This window comes from Netta rufina (assembly GCF_964035555.1).
Source record: "Netta rufina genome assembly, chromosome: 10".
Lineage (NCBI taxonomy): Eukaryota > Metazoa > Chordata > Aves > Anseriformes > Anatidae > Netta > Netta rufina.
The window spans coordinates 1,307,741-1,332,890 of NC_140133.1; the positions used below are offsets into that span (position 1 = coordinate 1,307,741).

Genomic DNA, 25,150 nt, shown 5'->3' on the forward strand with positions numbered 1-25,150 from the left:
GCTATAAATTATTTTTCTTACTAGCATTATCTGTTGCTGTTTCCCAGATCCATTAAAAAAAAAAAAAAAAAAAAGGTCAGTTTATATCATTTATAACTGAATATAATTTCACTCTTTATTCTGTTAGAACAGATTTAATGAAGTCTGATCTACCTATAATGTTAACTTTTATGGGCAGCTACGCTGTTGACAGTGATTCCATATTTATAGCAGTCCATTGAAATAGCAGGAATTGTCTTACTGTTCACAAAAAGCAAGGAAGGGGAAATATTCTTTCCTTACTATCAAATGGTAGCTAAATGACCAGAAAATTAAATTCTCAATGCTAAAAGCTCAGTTCTGTGAGATTTGGGTATTTTATTCCAGTGCAGACACTTTGGGACAGCTGGGAGTTTGAAAACATTAATGTGAAAATGAAAATATATATGTGTTTACGTCTAATTATAAACAACTGCAAGAAGAAATTGATGAAGAACATTCTCCAGATGTTAATATTAAGACTTCGTTTCAATGGTATGGACATGTAACATTCAAGACTGATTTTTCACAGAAATCCCACTACCCTTTTTTCCAGGCCCTGCTGGTAGGTTGACAGGCCTTGACAATAGATGGAGGATTGAAGTAGCGAGATTGAACACACTGAATGTTGTCCCATTGGGCTGCTGCTGCTGCCTTACCTGGAATTCTAACTACTTAGTCACTGCACTAAAAAGGTCTGTTTGAAGAGAGACAGTCTTGTTGATTATACAAGTCAGGTAGATTTATTGCCTAATATTGTAAAATTCATGGTTTTTCTCCACAGGGGAAGTAATGCACCTGTGGTATCACTTATTTGTAAGCAGTATAACGTGCACTCTCCCTCTGCAAGTTGTGTATTAACCCTTTGACTGTAAACCAACATCAAATTGTTCACTCAGCTTGCTCTTAACTCCTATAATAGCGACCCGCGTTTATGATGAGATTCTATTCAACCAAAAGTATTTGACTATTAATAATCATAATATAATTTCCTGGAGAACTTAACTTCTCTTACTAATAGAATGCAATTATACAGAGGGCCTTGGAGAGTGATAGTGTTATTCCCATCTTGGGATAAAGCAACCTTTGAGGCTTTTGCTGGAATAAGGGCTATAACAAACAACTGCAGATGGGTTGTTCTTTATTACTTTTGTCAGTCCCTTAAAAATACAGATTAAAAAATAAAAATACAAGTCACTCCTTTCACGGCAGTGAACATTTATTTCTAATCCAGTTACTGAGGGCTACATTTGTCAAAAGACTGGATACCTGGAAAAGCAAAAAGGTAAATTAAACATCTAGTGAAAAGACTTGAAAATTTGCTACATTGACACAAAAGAAAATTCTGCTTCAAGGAAAAAGACCCCAACAAGATTTTACATCTGGACAGCTACAGACAGCCCACCACATTTTCACCGCAGCTAGCTCCTGGGTGTTGAAAGTAATGTACACTGCAAAGTGCTGAACAGTATTCACGATACAAAAATCTTTTTCAGTAGAATTTTCTTGATACACCTTTTATGAATGCTGTGATTGCACCCCTTTTTAATAGTGGTAAATTTCTCGGATGACTCATCCAGTTTCAGTGTGTCTGATTATGAAATCAGATACTAAGAATATGCGTGGGACACATCAGAGGAGTTTTTTGGTGTGTCACAGGATAGATTTATTTTATCCTCACAAGTGCACAGCTAGGGATGCAAATGCCATAAGCAAGTATTATCTTCATTTTACGTGAGAAATAGATAGTAACTAGACAGAAAATAGATCTGCATCAGAACAGGTGAGGCTGGTGTCAGCTGAAGACAGAATAAAGGAATCAATGTCTTAATGTTGAGCCATAATGCTGCTTCTTTCAACAGCCTGCAGTAAGTCACTGTATTTGGCTAGAAATATTGCAGCTTCTGCCATTTTGCAATAATCCACGTGTTAAAGCAGTCAACAGGGCATTGTTTGATGCCCTAGCCAAGTTCTGTGCCTGCTGTGCAGCAAGTCATCTGCTGATGGAGCATGGTGGGAACCAGAGGGCTGCACAGGAGAGGTACAGCAGGAACTGCAAGAGGAAGAGAAGGAAGAGATTGCCTACCTCTGCCCCACATCTGTGGGTTTTATTTCCTCTACAATAACACACAGAGGCTTCTGAGGGGTGATTTAGGGACAGCCTTTTGACCTAAAACGGATTCTGCAGGGGCCTGTTTCAGCCACTGAAAACAATCCTTGGTACTCTTCTTCCAGAAGGATATTGCTTGATGCAAGCCTGGTTTGCAGAAATAACTCTATCATTTTGATGAAAATCAAGAGTGATTTCATTGCTGTCAGTTACATCATCCCAATTTCAAAATAATGAGAAGTGAGAATTAGCGGTAGGCCTCCTTGTCTTTAGTAATGCTTGATACAAGGAACATTCTCATAAAAGTTGTTAGTCATCAGCAGAAAGGAAACCATCTACTCTCTGTTGCAGCTTTGGCAAATGTGCCAAGGTGTGATTTAGGTGTTAGGAAGGAAACCACCATGTCTTTGCAGGATAATAGTTGGACAATGCACACCTACTGAGGGTGGAGTGAGAATAATAGTTACAGTGAATCAGGAAAGCAGAGCAGGATTCTCATTTCTACACTCAACTGTCTTTGCTTAGTCTGCATTTATACCTGAGAAATACACTTATCTGAAAATTCCTTAAATTGGCTTGTTAAAAACAGAGATTATTTTTAAGTATAACTGATAAATATTGCTGTATTTTAGAATAATGTTTTGGACTGAAGTGATAATTCATTTCAGTGATAAGTGACATTTAACACAGTTTGGATTTTGCATAATAAAGAAAAATTCACATTCATTAAGATTTAAAAAGATTAAACCAACAACTGTGAGTTGTATTATAGAACTCATCATCTTAAAAAATAATAATAAAAAAAATATGAGTAACTACTAAAAAGTGCTAAATCTCTCTATACAGCATTTTTCAGCTGATCTGACTGAGTAGGTTCCACTATGTAACACAATTATAGAATTTACATTAGCCAATCCTTCACTCATTGTGTCCTCAAAGTGGAAATTTTGAGGACAGATAAGATAGACTAGAAGCTAAAGGTCTCTGAACATAGCATCTCTTCCCATTTCCTGAGGATGAATACCAAATAGAGCTATAAAACTATCTCCTTCCTTTACAGGAATGGTAAGTCCTGAATAAAAAGTAGACATGCATGCACTGCCCATTACAGTGCGGTTTTTGTAACGGGCACTACCAAAGTAGGGATGGGATGTTTGCTTTCTAGTTTTCTTGGCATCTACCATGATGAAGGCTGTGTTTCAGGAACCCATCACAGACCACCTGACCTCAGCAGCCTTAGAGATTGCTCCATTCCCCTGATCGCGTTGATACTGCTGGGAGGCCAGGTGTTGCCCATAACATAAATTGATAAGTTGATTAAAACATAATTCCCTGGGTAATTAATGATGCCATGGGCATAGAGAAGTGCCAGGTCCCCATATACCTGACTAGTTTATGTGAATTGCTGCTTTACGAGTGAGAAAAAAAATAAGGAATTGCAAAGAATAATTCTTTTAACTGGCTGATGGTAGCATAGAAAATAGGCATAGAATTAGCTCTGACACTCAGACACTGGTCTTACAAAGCTGAGTCAACATGAGCTATGTGTAGTTTATCTCATAATGGCTGTGGGGTTTTTTGTCTATTTATTTGTCTTTGTAAAGGAGAAATTAAGTTCAGTCATTTATTTAAAAGATGCACTAAATTTCTCTAACAAGTAACAAAAATAATAAAATAGCCTGTGTTAAGAAGTATCAAAATATTTGTCAGTGACATTTTGTTAGAGAATACTCAGTTACCTTCATGGCTGTTTTCCACTTGAATTGTCTGTAGTTTCAAAAGTGTATTTCATAGTTCCTTATACGTATAGTTATTCCACATAACTAGCCTTACACTACGTTTCTAGTCTCAGCTATTCAAAACAACTGAAAGATTAACTCTCACTGCAGAAGGTTAAGTTCAAAATGGAAAACTTAACCATAGTTCGACCCAATTAATTACTCTAAAATATTTCAGGTGCCTCTGGGCTACAAAATGTGGTGAGCTTATATATATATATAAGCTCACCACATTTTATATATATATATATATATAAATAAATATATATATATATATCTCGTATATATAAATATATATATATATATATATATCGTATCATATATATATCGTTTTTTTCCATTGGCTGCTTTACATTGGCAATACTGGTGCTGATAAAGATCTAGCATCTACATTTCATTTTAATTTGTATGTCTTAATCATAGAATTACAGAATCATTAAGGTTGGAAAAGACCTCCAAGGTGATCTGGTCCAACCGTCCCCCTACCACCACTGTCCCCCAATAAACCATGTCCCTAAGCACCAGGTCCAGCCTTTCCTTGAAAAGCCCCAGGTGATGCCACCACCTCCCTGGGGAATCTGCCCCAATGCCTGACTGCTCTTTCTGAGAAGAAATGTCTTATCATTTCCAAACTAAACCTCTCCTGGCACAACTAAGTTATGTAATTGCCACTATTTATTATTTACTGTTATACTGAAGTAGTGCCTATAGAGTCTTGTCATTCAAAGCAACTTTACCAGGCAGAGTACAAACACAGAGCAGAAAGGTAGTCCCTGATGTAAAGAGGCCATTACCTGGTTGTTTCTATCTTTATATGCATTCTTACCCTATTTTGGGATTTGTATTTTATTCGATACTCCTTTCCTCCGAATCAGACCCCCTCCATTTACATCTGCAAATTAGGTGTCTCCTCCTCTCCCGGGCTGCCGGGACCTAATCCCGGTCCCTTGCCGGCGGTTCTCGGCGCGGAGCTGCTCCAGCTCGCCTTTTTTGGTCGCTCTGCCTCCGGAGCGTTCGGAGCCCCGAGGGGGCGGTGGATGCCGCACTCCCAAACCCGGCCCAGCAGCGCCCCTTGCTCGCTCGGGCCTGCCCCAGAACCTGGCCCGGCAGGCGGCAGAGGGCTGAGGGGGGCGAAGCCCCGGGCCTAGGCGGCTGCTGAGGCGGCCACCGCGGGGAGGAGCGGAAGGGAGGGGCGCACAAACGAGAAGCGGCTGGGCCGGGGGGAAGGCGGGGAGCCGAGCCGAGCTCCGGGGGGCTTTGGCGTCTCCTCCCTAACAGCCGCCGGCGCCTTGCAGCTGGGGCTGCCACCGGGTCAAGCAGCTCTGGGAGCCGAGAAGGAGCCCAAGGGTGCCCGGTGAGGTGCAGTGGTGTGGGGTGCTGTCCCCGTGTGTCCGCGCTCTGGTTGGGGCCGGGCGGGGAGGCGGCTGCTGCCTGTCAGGGCTCTGGGGCTGGTCACAGAGGTTGGGTTGTGCCCGTGGGGGGACTGGGACGCTTCGCCGCCTCCTCAATCTCCTCATGCCCTCCTCGCTGCTGCTCTTAGCGGTCCCCCGGGGAGACGGAGGAGTCCCTCACCGGCGGGCTGGGGCGGGCGGGGCCTGAGGGACCCGCGGCCGCCCGGAGGCCCGTGAGGGTCCCTGAGGGGGCGGCAGCGGGGCGAGGAGCGGCAGCGGCCGTTGGAGGCGGCGGGCGCTCGGGCCGCTACCTCCCGGGGGCTCAGCACCCGTTTTAGCTGTACTTAGTTCTTCAAAGGTTTTCGTTACTCGTTTAGGGCCGGTTACACGAGCGTCAGTCCAAAAGGAAAGCTCCCAGGAGGAAGGGGCAGAGTCCCAGGTGTCTCTCGCCTCCTTTGAGAAGCGCAGCCGCTGTTACAAGCGAGTCATTCCCTCAGCTCTCGGCCCCAGCCCCTAGCAGGGGGCTCCGCTCCTCGTCGGTTTCCAGCCCAGCCTTCAGCCCAGCTCAGCGGAAGGAGGTTGTCGGGGTCCGTAGGCGACAGAACGAGAGAAAAAACGGCACCTTGCCTGCGGCTACGGCAGATTTGGAGTACGTGGCGAGGGGGGGGGCAGCATCCCCTGAGAGGGCACGGGTACCTAGCTGAGGGGGGACAGAGGAGGGCTTGGAGGGCTGTGTTGGTGATAGCGCCCTGAGGTGGTTCCTGCCTACCTCTCGTGTCACAGTGCTCACGTTTTGCCTGTCCTGCTGACCAGAGCGTGTGGTTCCCCAAGGAACATGGTACGTTCTCAGGAGAAATCTAGCTTTGCTAACTGATTCCTTTATTTTTTTTCACAGCTCTTAGATCCTGCACATGTGTGTAAATGCTGATGCATATCTTGTCAGTGTTTGCATACATACACTTATCAGATTTAAATATAAATCTAGTCCTTTAGTACCTCATGTGTCTTGCTTCTTTCTAGTGAAAGGGTAGAGAAAACTCCATCCCCAACCGTTTGTTACTGGATTAATTCAGTTAAATACCCGTTTCTGCAGTGTGTACAGAAGTCTGACTACAACAAGTTGCGAGATGGGCTCTGTATTTGTACAGAACTTGAATTCAATGCAGGAGAAGCCATGGCTTTTGGAAACAGAGTTAAGGCATTTGCTGCAGAATAGAGGGTTTTGGAGGTGAGGGAGTGTGTGAAGCAGCTGCCCCAGGATACGTGAAGTGAGAGAGTGCACAGGATTATCTTTGGCTCATCAGGTTGTGGATTTAGCTTTTCTGTCTAAAATGTTTATACATACAACTTCTTAGCTGTTCAGTAAATATTTATTACCCATTTTACTAAACAAAATACTGTTTTGAACAGCAATCCCTTTTAATTTCCTGTCATAATCATGCCAATCAGTTAGCAGTGTGACAAGGCCTTGTGACCCACAGAGATGTTGTAACATTCAGTATCATTCCCTGCACATTTCTTGGTCCTCTGCTCTGCTTTGAATAGTGCAGTTCTTCTTCCCAGGACTGCTTTTGTGCAGACAGTTGTTCTGGAGAGATTCCAAGCTGTGGGAGTCTTCTGTGTGCATGATCTGGAGGTGTATTGTGTGGAGTTGTTTCCAGAAAGTGCCCAGTCAGACCATGTGTCCTTAAATAAAAAATCTGTTTCGTTTTCCTGTTTGGGAATTGAAGCGAGCGATACCTGCTCCTGTTCAGGAGTTTGTCTGTAATTCTTAATATTGATACGGGAGATGTGTTTTCTCATTTAACATTTTATCTGTTAAATCTGTTCCTTTAGATGTTAAAGACAATTAACCTAATCCCTTAAATTCTGTGTATGCTAGAATGTTATTCGTATGTCTTCAGTGTTTTAAGCATTGCAAGGTTACCTAGGTTTTGTAGATAGGTTTTGTACTTTTAGAAGGTATTCAAGTACTTAATAACTTGCAAAAGCCTGAGCAGAGCAGTACTACATTGAAATAAAAGGTGGAAACATGAAAATACTTGAGCTTGCTGTACAAAGAAAGTCTTGAAAATTTGGTGTTTGCATTTATACTTATTAACTAGGAAAATGTTATCTCCATATATCTAATATTTTCTGTGTCCTGTAAGTCCCTTTGATTCTTTACTAAATTGTGCCTCTCAGCTTGTAAGGGTGTGTTGTCCAAGTTGTATGATATTTGAAATAAACAAGTGGCTGTGGTCTTGCACAAATCTCTAAAAGCATGTAGAACTATTGTAGTAGGTAAGTGACTGGAAAATACAGAACTCACTAAATATACTGCAGTAACCTGTGGTAGACAAACACCATGCTTTTTTAAGGATTATAATAGCTGCTGTTCTGAAATAAATAGCTATATAGCATGGAGCTGTGGCAGCTTCAACCCCCAAATTTACTACAGAGGGTGTAAAAACAAGCAAAAAAAAAAGTTTTCCCATCTACCATCAACCAGGGTTGAACATGAAGCAATTTGCTGACAATTATAGAAATGTCAGCAGAGATCAGTTATCAGGTGCTCAACCCTGTATAGAACCCAGCCATGAAAACAAGCGGTTAGTATGCTAGTGGATCAGGTTGTTAATATCTAAACACAGGTACATGCATATTTGTTTATCGCACACTTGATGAGTAGCCTAAGGATTCCAAAGCTGACTAAGCATGCAATCAGAGGTCTGTGAGCTGCTTCAAGGTGCTTTGTGTTCCATACAGGCTACTGCTTAACTTCATGGGAATAGAAAGGTGCCCTATACTGTTACTGATTTTGCTTTCTACCTAGGATTAACTATCCTCACAGTGTTGCAGTTCTCCTTGTCACGCTGTAGGTGTGGTACACAGTGTGTGGTACAACTTGTATTCAGAAAGGTTTATCGGCTTTTATACCACTGAAGCTTGCATAAACTTAGAAAGTTGGCAGGTGTTATCTTGTGTGGTTTCTGTAGAGCAAGAACAGCTGCTGTGCTGGTATCATCTCTCAAACATTTTAGTTGTTGAACTAATGAAAGCTGTACTTCTATTTATTTTAAACACTTCTGCACTTTTCTGAGATAAATTTTTAAGATTATAACTAGAAGAGTATGCCCATTGCACTATGTGCGCTGTATCAGGAATCCTATTTATTTAATTTTAAATATTACAGTGTGTCCAGGTAGTGTTCTCCCAGAAGATTCTGTCTTGACTATCACCTTTGTTTTGGAGAAGATGGCAAAGCACAACTATTTGGACAGTGCGAGTTTTGGGGGGTGGCTGACAGCTTTTTCTAGTACATGGCCTTACCTGATGGATCCAGATACTCTGTAGCTGGGAGAGGTAAGAGGCATACATGAATTGCAGTCCAGCACCAAAAGCTGCCACATTTGTGTGATGCAGGCTCTGATGGCTGTATCCTAAACCTGCTATCACCTTGTAGATGGCAAAGTTCTTGTCTGAGTATGAGCCTTGAAATACTTCGCCTACCAAAACAGTTACTGTCAAAATTAGCTTTTTGTTGATGTTCCACAGGTAAATAATGAATATCCTAGAACAAATTATTTCAAGCAAGTTGATTGCTCTTTGGAGAGAGAATCTTGCAAGCTCTCCCAGGTAGGTTTGGATTCCAGGTGTGCTTAGCAATTGCAGATGAAAAGCTTCTAAAGACAGAGAAGGTAATTTTAGAACAATACAGCTTCTGTCAGCCATTCAAGTCTATTAAGTCTGGTAAAATAAATGCAGAAACAACTTGACAAACTTCAAAGACATGAAACTGTGTAGTAATTTTGAATTAAATAAACATGATTATTAAGATAATAGGCTGAATGGATGATAATTTTAATGTCAAGGATAAAATCTGATGCCCGTTCCAGGCAGATAGATTTTTGAACGTGCTAGTTCCCTGGTGATTATAGTTTTGATAAAGGGGAAAATGGGTTGTGCTTTTTTCAGCAGTTGTAGGGTTTTTCTTAGTTTTAATTTATTTTCAATGATTATTTTTTTTTTTATTTAATTGATGGAAACTGAAATATACTGAAAGGAAGAGAAGAATGTGAAAAAGTAGCAGAAGTTGCATTACTTTTATACTAGACTACTGCTAGATTATACTAGATTACTAGATTTTTCCTTTTTTTTTTTTTTGCACCTGTAATTAGCATGAAAAATACTTTACTTAAATGCAAATTTCAGATATATATATATATCTATCTATCTTATATATATATATATATATATATATTTAATTTAAGAAATTGTCCCTGAAATTTGTTTAGCTTTGCACAGTGCTTGCTATCAAATTCAGAAGTTTGAGGTGGATAGAGTTAAATTAATCTAAGAAATTGCTAGCTGTATGAGTCACTCAATTGGGAACATAAATACTCCTTATCTTTGTAAATAACTTTTCAACATTGTTTTGCTTCATAGTGTCAACTGCAAAACACAAAGCAGTATGTTTAGCGTAAAAGTAGTTGGATTTGTATTTGAAATTAGAGTGTATGAACAAAATCAGTGTAACTTTTTGCTCCTTTTTTCTTTGCAAACCGGCTAAAGGCTAGTGATAAATCTGCAATAGAAGCTGGATTATGATTACTGTATTGTTTTGTTTGCTTTATTGAAAAGAAAAAAAAACTTGGAAGGGGGGAAAAGTGTAAAGTGGTAAATGGTTAGCACTGGAGAATTATTCTTGCACGCTGATGGGATGGATATGTTGTTTTGTTTACTGTCTGGTGCTGAAGCCAGGTACTTGAAATATTAGGAACATCTGGATCTTTTGGTCCAGAGCAAAACAGATTTATCTCAGAATGACATAAGTAATTACTGTCACATATCACTGGCACATAATTCCTTGATATGTTTGTTGACTAGCATACAGCACTTAGTGTTGTGGGGTATTCTTCTAAACAGTACTTCTAACTTTGTGTGCACCTTCTGCATTTTAAGCACTCTATGTAAAAAGTTCTGCTCAAGTATCTTCTAGCATTTCCTAATGTTAGCTTTTTCCTAATCATATAAGAGAGGTTTGGCTGTGTGTTACTAAGACACTAAGCACTGCAACACTAAATAATTCCTTTTCTTTATTGATACAGCAATCAGCTACCATCCCTAGAAGTGACAACAGAGCCCCAAATGTTCCCTTTTTCCCCCTGTGCTGCTAAATTTTCTCAATTGAAACTACTAAAAGACTCAAAGCTCCTGATAGCTTTGCAGATCAGGCAGTGCAGGTGAGTCCTTGCTCTTCTATTCTTTATCCCACTGAAAGACACTGTTACAAAATCTGCTGATATGCAGAACAAATTAAACCAGTAGTCCGAATTATGGTGTATTTCTCTATGTGCTTTCCTTGAAGGTGATTGGAGATGACTTGTAACATAATTGGTTGTTTTTCTTTACTTTTGGCTTGTTTTGGGGAAAAGAGCTAAACATTGGTAAAATAAAAGGCTAGAAAACAGTGTCTCACAGAAGGTTATATTTCTCCAGCATAGAGCGCTATTCCATGTCAGTGCTCTGGCTTCAGCCTGATATGAATTTGTATTTGCGTGACTGTTGCCTTTTACCTTTCATCTACTTTGTGCTGAGAATAAATATAATATTCATGCTATTTCCAAAGTAAACATTACCTTTTGTGTAAGACTGGTTAGACCACCTCTGTGCCTATAGCAGGTGGGTATATAAGGGCGAAGGAGCCAAGCTTGATACTTGCTGTGGGTCTTATATAAAGTACTATATAAAGTACTTATAGCACTCATATAAAGTACTTAGATAATAACTTATCTGTTCTTCTGAAGAGAACAGTATTTAATGAAATGTCTCAAGGAGAGTAATGAAAACCTTTTCAAATATATGTATTTAAAAAGGACCTTCAAAACCTCATTCTTCAGTGCATCACATGCATTTTTGAATGACTTAAAGATGGTAAGTACTGACATATAATGCATTCACTGAAGTCAAAATTTACTTGAAATAACCATAGTGTGTGTTAAAGAAACTTTACGGTATGCCAGGCTCGGTCTGAAGTGGTTATGCAATGTGAAGGTTCTCAGCATTGCCTGCTACTTGGAGTTGTAATCAGGAGAAATACTCTTTAAGTGCTTCTTGAGTTCTCACTGATTTTACTGAAGTACGCATTAGTGGTACAAAGATGTTTGGCAATTGCAGTATCTGAGAACATCAGAAAAACAATTTGGATAAAAGATTGTTTTGGTTCTTGTTGTTAAGCAATTAAAAAATGAAGTTAATTTTAAAGTTTAATTTTGCCTTTTAACAAGCTATTTGCCTAAGGCAGCTTCCTGGATAGCAGCTGAGTGCTATCAAGATGTCATAATATGTACCTGGAAATATGACTTCACAGAAAACAATGCAAGAGTAAATGTGCTTGTTACTGGAAATTAGACTTCTGCACAGCTTGTAAGGAATTGGAACATCAGCTCTTTAAAATTAAAGATGTTATGATACATTTTTGCTAATTAGTAATCTCTTGTTTAGGCTTTGTGAGTATAGAGACTCCTGCTTGAGAGAGTGACTGTGTGTAACACTCCTGATGTTTCTTTGTGGTACACACACATTACTGTAGTGTTTTTACTGCCACCTTTTTATTTAAAAGGAATAATTACTGTTTCTGCACTGAGAAGTCTTAGGTATCAGTAAAACTTTCTTCAGAGTTTTTCTCAGCCAAGTATTACTAAATACAATGTCAACAATGCGAAGTATTTTAGTGAAGGTGAGGAGCTGTGGGAATATATTTTATCAGAATACTTTGGTTAGTTTTACTTTAACTGTTGTGAATAGCAGTGGAATGATACTTTAATTTTTTAACTGTCACTTCTGTAGTTTCTTACTTGTCCAGAGATACAAGTAGGGAATGAAAGGAAAGGCAAAAAGACTTTTGATGGTGGTCACAGATATACTTTGTAACAAAAGCAAAAAAAGAAAAAAAAAAGTTTCTGTGTAGGGGGACGGGATTAGAAAGATTGGCTAATATTTTCCTCATTTTGCTAGATAGAAATTAAAGGTGGCTTTGAGCCCATGGGGTGAGGGGGCTTCAACTCCTTTTTTGAATCTTTTCATCTTTTCTGCTCAAATGGTCCTGAAATGGTGATCTGTGTAGGTGTCTGAAGGATTAAGTGTTGTGCTGTACTAGATCCTTTTTGGCCATATAAGGAAAATGCAAAACTTCCAGAATAAAATCTAAATATAAATGTAAAAATATAATACTCTTCAGTTCTTGAGCCAATGGCTCACTGCTACTAGGCTTTTTTCTGCAATTATGGCTCCTAAGAATCTACTATGAGGCAGATGGACTGCAAATGCATCAGTCCATCAAAGCTGGTGTTTTAAATGAAAGGCGAACGCCTTTTTTTTTTTTCTTTCCTTTTTTTTTTTTTTTTTCCCCTGTGGCCATAGCTCCTAAGAGAATTTGTGAGTGCATGCTTCCTTCTGGTAGCCTGGCATAGTCACAGAAGAGTAGCTATGCTAAATTTTAAATGCCTTCTTTGCCTCAGTCTTCAGCAGCAAAACCAGTTGCTCTCTGGATACCCAGTACCCTGAACTGGTGGAAGGGGATGGGGAGCAGGATGTGGCCCTCACTATCCATGAAGAACTGGTTGGTGACCTGCTACAGCACTTGGATGGGGCCAGATGGGATCCACCCAAGGGTACTGAGAGAACTGGCAGAGGAGCTGGCCAGGCCACTTTCCATCATTTAGTCCTGGCTATCAGGGGAGGTCCCAGTGGACTGGCAGCTAGCAAACATAACGCCCATCTACAAGAAGGGCTGGAGGGTAGACCCAGGGAACTATAGGCCTGTCAGTTTGACCTCAGTGCCAGGAAAGCTCATGGAGCAGATTATCTTGAAAGGTGTCATCATGCAGCACTTGCAGGGCAACCAGGCGATCAGGCCCAGTCAGCATGGGTTTATGAAAGGCAGGTCCTGCTTGACGAACCTGATCTCCTTCTATGGCAAAGTGACGCTCTGGGTGGATGAGGGAAAGGCCATGGCTGCGGTCTACCTTAACTTCAGCAAGGCTTTTGACACCGTTTCCCACAGCATTCTCCTCAAGAAACTGGCTGCTCATGGCTTGGACTGATGTATACTTAGTTGGGTTAAAAACTGTCTGGATAGCCAGGCCCAAAGAGTTGTGGTGAATGGAGTAAAATCCAACTGGAGGCCGGTCACTAGTGGTGTTCGCCAGGGCTCAGTACTGGGGCCAGTCCTCTTTAAGATTTTTATCGATGACCTGGATGAGGGGATCGAGTGCACCCTCAGTAAGTTGGCAGATGACACCAAGGTAGGTGCATGTTTCGATCTGCTCAAGGGTAGGGAGGCTCTGCAGGAGAATCTGGATAGGCTGGACCGATGGGCTGAGGTCAACTGCATGAAGTTCAACAAGGCCAAGTGCCGGGCCCTGCACCTGGGGTGCAATAACCCCAAGCAGAGCTACAGGCTGGGAGCTGAGTGGTTGGAAGTGGTTCTGCCTGGCGGAGAAGGACCTGGGAGTGATGGTGGATAGTCAGCTGAATATGAGCCAGCAGTGTGCTCAGGTGGCCAAGAAGGCCAACAGCATCCTGGCTTGTATAAGAAGCAGTGTGTTCAGCAGGTCTAGGGAAGTGATTGTCCCCCTGTACTCAGCCCTGGTGAGGCCTCATCTTGAGTACTGTGTTCAGTTTTGGGCCCCTCGCTACAAGAAAGACATTGAGGTGCTCGAGCGAGTCCAGAGAAGGGCAACGAAGCTAGTGAGAACAAGTCCTATGAGGAGTGGCTGAGGGAGCTGGGTTTGTTCAGCCTGGAGAAGAGGAGGCTCAGGGGCGACCTTATCGCTCTCTCTAAGTACATTAAAGGAGGCTGTAGCGAGGTGGGGGTTGGACTATTCTCCCACGTGCCTGGTGACAGGATGAGGCTAAAGTTGCACCATGGGTGTTTTAGGTTGGATATTAGGAAGAACTTCTTTACTGAGAGGGTTGATAGGCATTGGAATGGGCTGCCCAGGGAAGCGGTTGAGTCACCATCCTTGGAGGTCTTTAAAAGACGTTTAGATGTTGAACTTAGCGATATGGTTTAGTGGAGGACTGGTTAGTGGTAGGTCAGAGGTTGGACTTGATGATCTTGAGGTCTCTTCCAACCTAGATAATTCTGTGATTCTGTGAAATTTCTGATGTCTCTTCAAACGCAGCATGGATGTTTCTTCAAGGATGTTGCCTCAAAAAGATAGTGACTGTAGTGTTAAACATAGCCGCTATAAATAAAGTCTTTGACATTGTTTTCCTGTGTTTTTGTCCTGGAACTGCCGTTTGCCCACTTCTTCCTGTGAAAGCAGAGCATGATCTCTAGGGCAACACCTAATTCGAGTGTGTGCATCTTATCTAGAACAGTCAAGGCTCAGTATGCAAACAGAGGGTAAGGAACAGAATATGTTTTAAGCAGTCTCTTAAGCTGATATTTACTGACTTGCCTTGGCATCTGCCTTCCAGTTATTAAGAAAAAAGATTATAGATTTATTTTCCTCCTTCAAGTTTCATCATGTATAGTGCCTATGTCATAAAGTTCAAGTCCAAACAAGAGTTGGATGGTGATATAGAACGAAGCACCTGTGAATAGTCTTTTTTTTTTTTTTTCCTTAACTTTGTTCCTTTGTTTCTTGAGTTGTGTTTAATTTTTTAAGATGTTGCTATTACTGGATGTTCATTTTTGGACATAGTTTTTATACTCTGGCTGAAAAATAAACCAGCATATTCCAAACAAAGTTGTATTTTGCCAGTTTTATCTTTAATTTTGCTTGGTTCACTTTAGATATTCTTAGTGCTTGAAGAAATGTATCCTTCTCTCCATCCTAAAATACAAAAGTTTTTGTTTTAGAAATAGTTATTTATTCTGAAGGAAGAGCCGATGAACTGTTTGTGGCACAACAGTGAGTCGGGATAGAATCTGCAGGCTGAGAATTTCTCATAAAAATTATTTCTAAGTAAGAGAAGAAGTGATGATATTTGATATCCATGGCCTTGGAAATTGTAGATAGATACCAATTTTCCATTTGTTGTTTAGAAGCTAAGAATCTTCTGGTATTTTGACAAGGCCATAAAACTTGTCAGTGATGTGTGTATCAGCTGTTTAATTACCTGTCTCTCCTAGTAAAGAGCAAACTAGGACCTGCGTAGACCTGTCTTTGGGAATAGGCTGACTGGAGTATCCCTGATGGTTTTCCAGAAGCTTGTCTGACTCACTGCTGGCCAGCCTCAGGAGTGGGAGTCATGCCCTGGTAGCAGCGTGAGCAAGTGCTTGATCCCAAGGCTGTGAGAAGCCCTTCCATCTCAGAACGGTAGGATTGGAAAGCTGAACAGACAGAAGTCATTCAAGATGCTGGGAGTTTGTACTACAGCAGGCAGGGGTTACATGGTGGGCGTTGCAGGAGCATTGCTTGTTCTTTGGTGTTGGTGGGTGGGAAGTTGAAGGGATGCTTTGTGATACCTGCTCCCATCTTGCAGAAGCATGCTGCCGCAGCGCAGGGCTGGGAGAGGGCCAGGCATACTGGAGGATCCCATCCCCACTTATGTTAGTGCCAGCTGAGGAAGGATGTTTGACTGTTGCTGTATGGGTTGGCTGCTACGCCCACCTCCTCCGTGTGTTTAAGTGAGGAGCATGTTTGGGTAGCACTTCATTGGGTGCCTTGGCCAACCTATCCTACTACTGGAATCTGAGCAGTGGAGGCTGTAAGAGCAGGAGCTGTGTATGACTCACAGTATCCAGTTTGTCAGAAAGCCCACTGTTTTATCCAGCATATAGGTATCTCTCTGATGTTGGTGGATAATACCTTGCTATTCAAATGAATAGATGCTGGCCTCTTGCTGCCCTCCTCGTATGTTACAGAAAACACCAGATGCAGATTTTTGTAAGACCCTGAGGCTGTGGGCGTGAAGGAGTACGATGTTAGTGATAATTTCAGAGACTAGACTGGGAACATGAGGGAGCTGAGCAGTTTGACAAGATGTATTCAGCTCTATATTACTTCAGCTCATTTTCTTTGTGGAACATAAGAGAAAAGAAACTGGGTTTATGCCATGTGTCATTTATTTTCTGTTAGGTAAGCATCAGCCCTTATTATCAATTGTTCAGAGGAAAACTTTGTAACATGGTAACTGGTATCATTTTTTCTGTCCTCTGCTGTTGCTCTAGTTTCAGCATAGGATTCTTAGTGCAATTCTGTCTGGAGTGTTTTCTTCATGTTTCTTCAGGTGGGGAGGGGAGTGATGAATACTTTTTTATTCATAGGTTAAACAATCTGTACTCTAACAGTACAGTACTAGTTCATAAGCAAACAGTAGATTTACTTATTGTTTTTCTTCTGGAATGGCAAACTCGTGGTTTTGTAACTTCATTCTTTTGGGTTGCAACTTTGTGAATTGAGAGGCTACTTTTAACTTTCCTTTGAACCTTCAATCCTAGTAGTTTAAGTGACTGTAAGAGGAGGTGCTTGTGCAACTGCTGTGATCACTGAAACATCTGGGCTTTCCCAAGGTAGAGCAGAAATTGGCTATAATTTGCCTTGTTGAGAAATTGTTCCCTGAAACAGGGGACTTTGCAGAAGGTGTCTGGACTCCTTGACTCCTTCATTGTTCCTTCAAAATATCTGTAGAAACATCTCCCCTCCTCCTGCATTACTGCACACTGAAGAGGAAAATAATAATTTAAAATTCAACACCTGCTGCTGAGCCACTTCTAGAATTACTCCTTTTTTTTTTTTTTTTTTTTTTTTTTTTGAGTTCATCTCAGTGATCCAACTGCAGAATAAGGAGTGAATTTGAGGTCAGGCTCTGAATCAAGATGAGGTCAGTGGCTACCAGGCTCTGTTCTTGCCCTCGCAGAGGCAAGGCTTTCATTGTCTTCACTTTCAGAATGGTTTTCCAATCTTTGAAACAAGATCTCAGGAAGCAAATTTGCCCAGAAACTGCCTGTGCAGAATTTATATCCCTTTTTAGTACAAGGGATGTAAAAAATGCAAACTGGAGCTGCTGTCTTTTAAGTCCATTTGTTTTTCCCCAGAGTGGTAGTGCTGCCTGCGAAAGGGAGGTAAAAAGAGGACACAGAGTCCTGTCAGGGCTGAATTTGCAGCTTTTTGGGACCTCTTTCTGAGGAACATGCTTGCTTAGGGCTACTTATACAGCCCTGTTTGGCCATGATTTTGGATCCAAGGTTGGCATTCTCTTCACAGGAGTTGTTTTGTGAAGCTGGGCCTCACCTGCCCACCAGTGACGGGCTGCAGGCCTTGCGGTCGGCTCCAACTGCCCACGGCTCTCAGGGCTGACCATGACCCTGGTTCTGCAAAGCTTTAAACAGCTCCTCAATGTTTCTTTATACCTTCCTGCGAAAAGTGAGGGGTTATTATCTTATCAAGCATAGCCTCTTTTCTGGTTATGTTCTAGTAGATTAGTATAGAGGTGGGCCTGTTTTCTGGTAATGCATTGAGTTTTTGGGTTGCTCATAATAGAAACCAGGTGTGAAGTCAAATTAGGAATCTCAAGATCAGGAAGATTGCTTTTGATCTGGTTGTTTGTTTTGTTTGTTTTAAAAGCAAAATTAAAAAAAAAAAAAGTGTAAGACGTTTCATGTTAGCAGTGTTTCAATGTGAAATTAACTTGCTTTATCTAGAGATCTGGTTTGTTCTTAACATAAGAGTCGTTTGCTGGAAGCATGTTTGGCCATACAGACCTTTTAGAAGCACTATAGCCTGGGGATTGCTATTGCCAGGACTGCGCTGTCTGTGCTGTTTATGAGAATGACTTCAGCCATGAGTGAATTGTGTTTTTCTGCAAATCAGTGAAGTATGATCTTAAATTACTAGAATATAGGTTGTAAGTTATTAAAATATGCTGAAAAGATCTTTAAATATCAGAAATCCAAATTTTCTCTCTAGTGTTCTGTGGATCCTTCCACAGCAACACTAGCCCTGACTGCTGCTCTGAATTAACATAACTGACACTATGCATAGCCCTGGATGGGGGCTTGCTGACATCAACTCTTCTGGCACCTATTCAGAAGAGTAAACAAAAGACAATCAGTGTTGAGTTTGGCAAGGCTAGCAAGTCCACAAAACTGCCAAATCCTTCTCACAGTGTATTTATCCAATTAATCCCATTGATTTAGGAGATTTACTTAAGTGAGTAAAATGTACTGTATTTGGTCTTAAAAGTGCTTGCCTTAAAATGTGGGTTTCCTAGTGAATTAGTAAACACATGTTTTTCACTTATATTATGGTCTTAATGTTTTTGTTGTTGTTTTTCCTTTTTAGAAAAAAGATGAATTCTGAAAGCTCAGCACTTACCATGAATAGTCCTGCAATAATAAACCGGTGTGCCAGAGGAGGAATGGAGGAAGAAAAAGTTTGGTAAGGAAGCTTTACTTCTAATTTTCTGTGAGGTTAGTAGACAGCTATATTGAGAGACTTAGTTTTTATTTTATTTTTTTTAAGAAGTACAAGAGTTGTTTATGTTGGAAATATTTATATTAATTTGCATTATTTAAATAGAATGAGAATGAGAAAGGAAGTTTTTATTCTGTTTTTGAGTTTTTAGCAGATGACCATGGGGCTGTAGTGTCATGGGGGATGGGAAATGGAAAAACTCTGTTCACTTCAACAGTACACCAGTTGTACTCATGGAATCTTTCACATACAGCAAATGTCTTAATCTCTCAATGCTGCTGCTATGCTTGTGCTGTGCTATTACTAGTAGCCTTCAAAGTGCTGTACAGTTGAGAAGTCAGGCTTGTGGTTTCCTGAGATTTGTGCCGTAGGAGACATTAAAAAGTCAGTAGTTTCTACTTATTATAAAAAAAGACTTTATACTGCAGGAAAAAGAAATGCAGTTCAGTGGAAGTGAAGTTCAGTCATAGCTGAGGCAAATTCTTACACTTCGGGACAATTTTTTTGTGAAAACTGTCTCTGACCATGTCATTTTTAGCACCTTGTTTGGTGTTAGCATGAAGGGAACTGGGTATTGGGAAGGCACTGAGGCATTTCAGCTGTGTTAGTGGGGATCCTTTATTGAGACTCTGCTGATCTTGCTTGCTGTTGTTCACTAGGGTTTAGCCAGGATTTTGTTGCATTGCTTATATACCATGTAGAAAAAGAAATAAATTCATGCTGCAGGGGAAAAAAAAAAAAAAAAGAGAGAGAGAGACCTACATGGACAAAAAGCTAAATTACACTCATTTTTCTCGCCTAGGAAATGATCAGTGTTATAAATGAGGTCTCAACTCAATCTGAATTTTGTAATATTTATAAAACAAATATTTATAAAAGGTATAAAAGGCAAGTAAACAGCGCTGGATGTGCAGGGAGTCTATGCTCCACCAACACGCACACACGAACATCAAACATTCTAAATATACAGAACATTGCTTTCACATACTAAGCCCGAGTATGCCTATACATACGTACAATCAGGAAAGGTAACAGACAATCCTTTAAGTTCCATGACTTATCAGTCTCCATTTTCCATTCCTTTTCTTGATTACAAACAACAGTCTCCATTTTCCATTCCTTTTGAACAATATGTCTCGCTTCAAGTTGTCAAGCAACTCGGTCTTCAGGCCTTATGTATCCTGTTCTTCCCAGATCAAAGAAAAGCATATCCATCTCCTTTTCAAGGCTAATAGGCCTGGGTCAAAAGGCACGTCCAGGTCATCAGAGGGCGTAACAGCAAAAGCCTTCGATGGCAGTAGCAGCAGAGGGGCCCATGGCGTAGCAGTCGGATCAGTAAACGAGCCCACAGCTCCCTCACTATCTGGCAAACCACACGTTTCTGACTGTGGCCCCACATGGCTCTTTAAGGCCTCAGAGATTGCTCACCAGGTGCCGAGCAATCCCACTGCAACCTTGTTGTTTTTAGCTGCAGAGTCCCACACCTTGACCTCAGTTTGGTCCCATATTTCAGGATCATAAGCTGTCTGATTGTTAATAAGGAGAATAAGCTCTAAGGTTACCAGGACAGTCTTTGTTCCTAAGGATGTATGATTCCCCATAATGCGCAACTGCTTACCAGTGAGGGGCAGTTGTGTGCGTGGGTCTGCTTCTCTCCAGCTCCAGTGCGCCTATTTCCAGCGACTTTCTGTACAAGCTTCTCTGAGCAGTTTGCTGAGTCTGGCCGAACCTATCTTCGTGAGGTGATCAATGTGTCTGTTCCCGTCCTGGTCTTCATTCTGCTGGTCCCTATTAATTCCTTTTTCCTACTACTTTATTGATGACATAACTTCATTATATCGTGTTGCCTTTTTTTCATCTTAAGGACAGGCTCCCCTCTTATACCCTTCACCCCACAGCAGTCCTTTTCAAAAACAATTTTTCGTTGGTCAAACAACTTTGCCCGGCAACAGCCCAGAACACCCAGAAACTTCCATGCCTTAAGAGCTGGAGAACAAGCAACCAGAGACTGCAGGGTGACTGCATGGATTCTCAATCACCCTTCTTTGTTCCCTCTAAACTCTTTACATTCCTGATGGCCTCATCATTAACAGTCTGATGTTATCACCAACCATGGGGCTTGTTGACCCCCATGGCCACACTCTCACATCTCCCCCCTTCTTTATTAATATAAACCATCTTCTTGACATGAATTATTACTCCACATATCACAGTATGTATGTCAAGCTGTGTAACTTCTGTTACACAGTTGAATAGTTACCTCAGTAAAATACTGTCTAGGCATCCTTATATTGGTTTTCAGTGCGTTTCTATGGGTTTAGCTGAATTGTTGTTATGAGACAAGTAGCTCATCTTTGGGAGCATGGGAAGGAAGTTCTGCGTTTCTTCTTGATGAAGAAGAGTAGTTTTGACCCTCAGAGGTGCTGGCCTTGCCCAGCCTACTGCTGTTAGAGGTGTGAAGCAAATGGGAGCACTTTCCACTTTCTGGTCACTCCCATGTTCTTGCTTCTACTGAAGTTTTGGCTCAAAATGCTTTCCAGTTGTACTTCTCCTTTCTCTATAATAGCCAGTAAACGATCACTTGTAAATAGGAATTTAAATTGAGTCTAGCCTCTTTCTTCCAACAATCCCACAGGGTTATCATCCTTTTTTTTCCAGCTTCTGGGTGGCTGGGTCCTGCCTTCTGGTCTTTCCTACTGGCAGTGGGAATTCTTGTCCATATTCCAGACAATACAGTTTTCCTTAGCATGGCTGCTGACTTGTTACTTTTTGTCACTTCAGCACCTCATTGTAATCCTTGATGCTTTTCTCCTGTGTCAATTGTAGGATTACAAAAGTTAGAATTTTCAGCTCTCATTTTTTTTTCAGCTTTAGATAAACACAAGCAAAGAAACTTACTTAGAACTTACCTAGCAGGTTCTTGCTTTTTAACTTTAACTTATAATAGATGTGTTGCAGAATCTCTTGCATTTACAGCTGCCTAGATGCAGTTTGTTGGCATAAAGCTGAACCACAAAACTGGTTTGTGAAAATGCTACCTACAGCTGACTCCTGAACAGTGTTTAGTTATGGCTGATACTGGGTAGAGGGGGTAGTCTGTAGAACAGCCTGGACTTTTTTTTTTTTTCCATCAGTTGGTATGGATTGGTATCCTCAATGGTTCAGTTGCTTGCTTTTGTTTGAAGGAAGATGAAAGTCATTTTTCTGTTTCTTCATAATTTTGGATTAGGCTGTTATTGAGCAGAAATAGTGCACTTTGATTGCAAAAGGACTGCAAGGCTCCACTTTTATCAGTGTAAGTTGGGTACTTTTCTGCCATTATCAGTGCCAAGTACAAAAGAGTTGGGAGAACAAGGGGTGGAAATATTCTTTATCTGCTTTGTTTCAAAGTCACCTAGGTTAACTAAAACAGCTTTTAACAGTAGTTTGAACTATCAAGGTTGATGTTATATTATGGCAGATGAAAACTTCATGAGAGTAAGTGGTAATGACACCTTAAATTATCCTGGTTATTTTTGTGAGGATCTTTCTCCCCTCCTATATTGCATAGGCATTTACAAAATCTGCTGCTCTGTTTCATTGGTGTTGTATCTGCTTAGTTTGGTACCTCTGCAAGATAAAGGTCCTTGAATTCTCAAACTGGCAATGCTTCATTTGGTTCTATGGCTTTCTTCCCCCCCCAGCACATGTAACCAAGATTATAGCAGCAAAACATGCTGTTAGTAGGAATAACGTGACTGCTGTAAATGTCTGATAACTAGAGGGCACCACAGCAAAGTCCATGCATAAGCCAAATTCAGCTGTTACTGATAAGCAGAAATACTGAAAAATTCAGCTGATACTGTTGATGTTATGGCCATTTATTATCTAAGCCAGTATGGAGCAATACTTGAGCAACTGACGGACTGAGAGCCTTGAAATTTTAGATGCTACTGATGTGGCAGATTCTCAGTTTCTTAATGTTGAGAATTGCAAGAAAGGAACTAAAGATAATGACACAGTTCCCACTTGCTCCGTTTAATCTGCGCTTAGTATGAAAATAGCTGGATGACATGTTGTTTTCAAAAAAAAATGTGCAGGGTAATTGGAAATCTTCTAGTTTTTGTTATTGTGTGTGGATTTACGATGTGCTTCCTCAAGGCTGGAAGAAATCTTGCTGGCTTTTTGAGCAAAATTAAGTCAGGAACTATTTCAGCTGTTTAAAACTAATTGAAATTTGGGGTTCTGGATCTCTCCCATCATTGAATTTGGGATGCCTTGTTTTTTCTTTTCTAAACCCTCTTCCATATTGCTTACTGAGTTTGTAGCACACTCCTATTTCTATGACAATCACCATCATTTTTAGAGCAAGTCTCTTTAAAAACTGCCTCTGACATGTGGCTTTGCTGACAAAAAGGGCTTGGCTGTCCCTTTCCCTAGGCAAGGGATGTGGTATGTGTGGAAAATAATTAGAAGCAAAGTTGTTACTTTTACTGTTGTGATTTTTATTTTTATTTTTTATTTATTTTTATTTTATTCAGGACCTTAGAAAAGCAAATAGAAAACTGTAAAACAGCCACAGGAAATAGTTCAGTGAAACATCAGAAATATTTATTTCTCTTTTAAAGGAGGAAAACATCAGGGTATGAGGCTTTGCAATATCTGGCTTTTGTGGTGAAGCTGATTTAAGCCTCTCATTTGCTTGTTCCTCTTCCTGACGTTGTTAGCCATCACTGCTGTTGTGCCAATAGCATAGTGAGCTGCTCTGTGAATTAAATGAAAACAATTTTGGTTAACATAGATCTTGTTTTGGGAAAGTCAATTTTTATTTCAGTAAATTCGTGTACCACAGCTCTACAATTAGCTGTTTGGCACAACTCAGAGGGTGAAACTGCAGTAAGTATGGGGTAGGGCACATACTGATCAAGGAATTGGGGACTTGTGGGGTTTGCTCATTTTACTAGGACTTCCTTGCCAAAGCTGATGGGTTTTATCCTAAAATAGATGGTCAACAGAGTTACAAAATATGTATAGAAAGAGTAATCTCAATTAAAGTGACTAAATTTCATACTTATATTCTGTAGATAATTATTCATTATTAAAAAAACATTAGCTCAGCAAATAAAGATATTCTTCTGATCTTTATTTTTTGTGCTGTTTCATAACTGGATAAAGTATCTGGCATGCTTGTTTTCTAGGATTTGTAAGAGCTTAATAGGTGAACATTACTATTTTAAAAGAGTGAAAAATGTTTCCAGCTTCAAAAACATACATGCAGTTTCTAGCTGTGTGGTCAAAAGGAGGTAGGCTCATGTGGTGATTCAGATTGGGCTCATTATCTGCGTTTCACTTCAGTGGAGCAATATGAGTCCATCCATAAGAATTTATAAAGCCGGCTTAAGAATGATGTAGGCCTACTTTAAAGACATTTTTCTTCTTAGAACTAAATCGCTGTTGTCAATTCTTAAGTATTGTATACAATGTGTCAAGGAAAAGCTAAGCTTCATATAGCAAAAACACCCAGTTTGTTTAATAGTGTGAACAGCGTACAGTTCTGTTGACTTTACTGGCACTAATTCTCTGTAGAATTAACTCATGAGCGAATTTTTAAGACAAGCTTTTAAGAACAAAATTTAAAAGCCTTTTTCACTGAGAAGAAGAACAGAGTGCTGAAGGCTGAGAATTTAATCACCCTAATTCAAACAGCACATTTGCTTTAGGAGGGTGGCCATTTCTATAAAGGAATATAATAAAGGAAATACTGGGTGGTAAAAAGACAAGTACAAGTTAGTATTTAAAATAGAAAAGTGTGCAGGGTGAGAGGAGGGGAAAGTAAGGTAGATATTTACATAGCATTTCATTGCAGTGTAGTCCGCTCTATCCATAGTGGTTTGTCATTCTGTGCTTGAGCTCAGTTGTGAAGCACTTTCTTTCTCACTTCTGTAACACTAGGTTCTTAACAGCTGTTGCTGAGCTCAGCCTAGTTTTAGTCATTGATTTATTTAGGACCCACCAGGTTTACAATTACACAGATAGCTTTTAATGTGATTTTATCTAATAAGGAAAAATGGTTCTACAGTGTTGTTCTGCCCAGTGGCTAGGTATCAGATCACTCCAGGAACATGTTAATGTCTGATGATTTTGTTTTATCTGAGCTTTAAAATTTGGAAGCTATTTGATATAGCAAAAAAGTTATTCTGAGGTATTGTGGAAACTGAAATTGAAGCATAATACTTAAAAATTCACCTGCTATTCTAAAGTAAAATAGAAAGAAGGGTCAACTGAGATTTTAAAAGATGCTGGAACTGAGGTGTTTATACCTTGCAATGTAACAGTAAGATAGGAAGACACTGGTGAGCAGACAAAAATCTGAATTTTCGTGATGAGGTAGCATGTAAATACCTCATGGTAGGCACTGACCTTAATGCATGTGGTTTCAATCACATCATACTTCTTCCCTAA

At 40.5% G+C, this 25,150-nt stretch overlaps 1 protein-coding gene across 2 annotated transcripts in view; it reads left to right on the plus strand.

Annotated features, from left to right (window-relative positions):
* The first annotated feature begins 5,132 nt into the window (after nt 1-5,132).
* Nucleotides 5,133-25,150, plus strand: part of ARHGEF3 (Rho guanine nucleotide exchange factor 3) — a 128,163-nt gene continuing 108,145 nt past the window's right edge. The window contains exons 1-3 of one of the 2 annotated variants that reach the window (XM_084292617.1): nt 5,158-5,260; nt 6,081-6,135; nt 18,578-18,673. In XM_084292617.1, the coding sequence (XP_084148743.1) occupies nt 18,585-18,673 (89 nt within the window). In that variant the 5' untranslated portion in view covers nt 5,158-5,260; nt 6,081-6,135; nt 18,578-18,584. Of the gene's footprint in view, nt 5,261-6,080; nt 6,136-18,577; nt 18,674-25,150 lie in introns of both variants that reach the window. The other variant, XM_084292618.1, reaches the window with a different exon arrangement.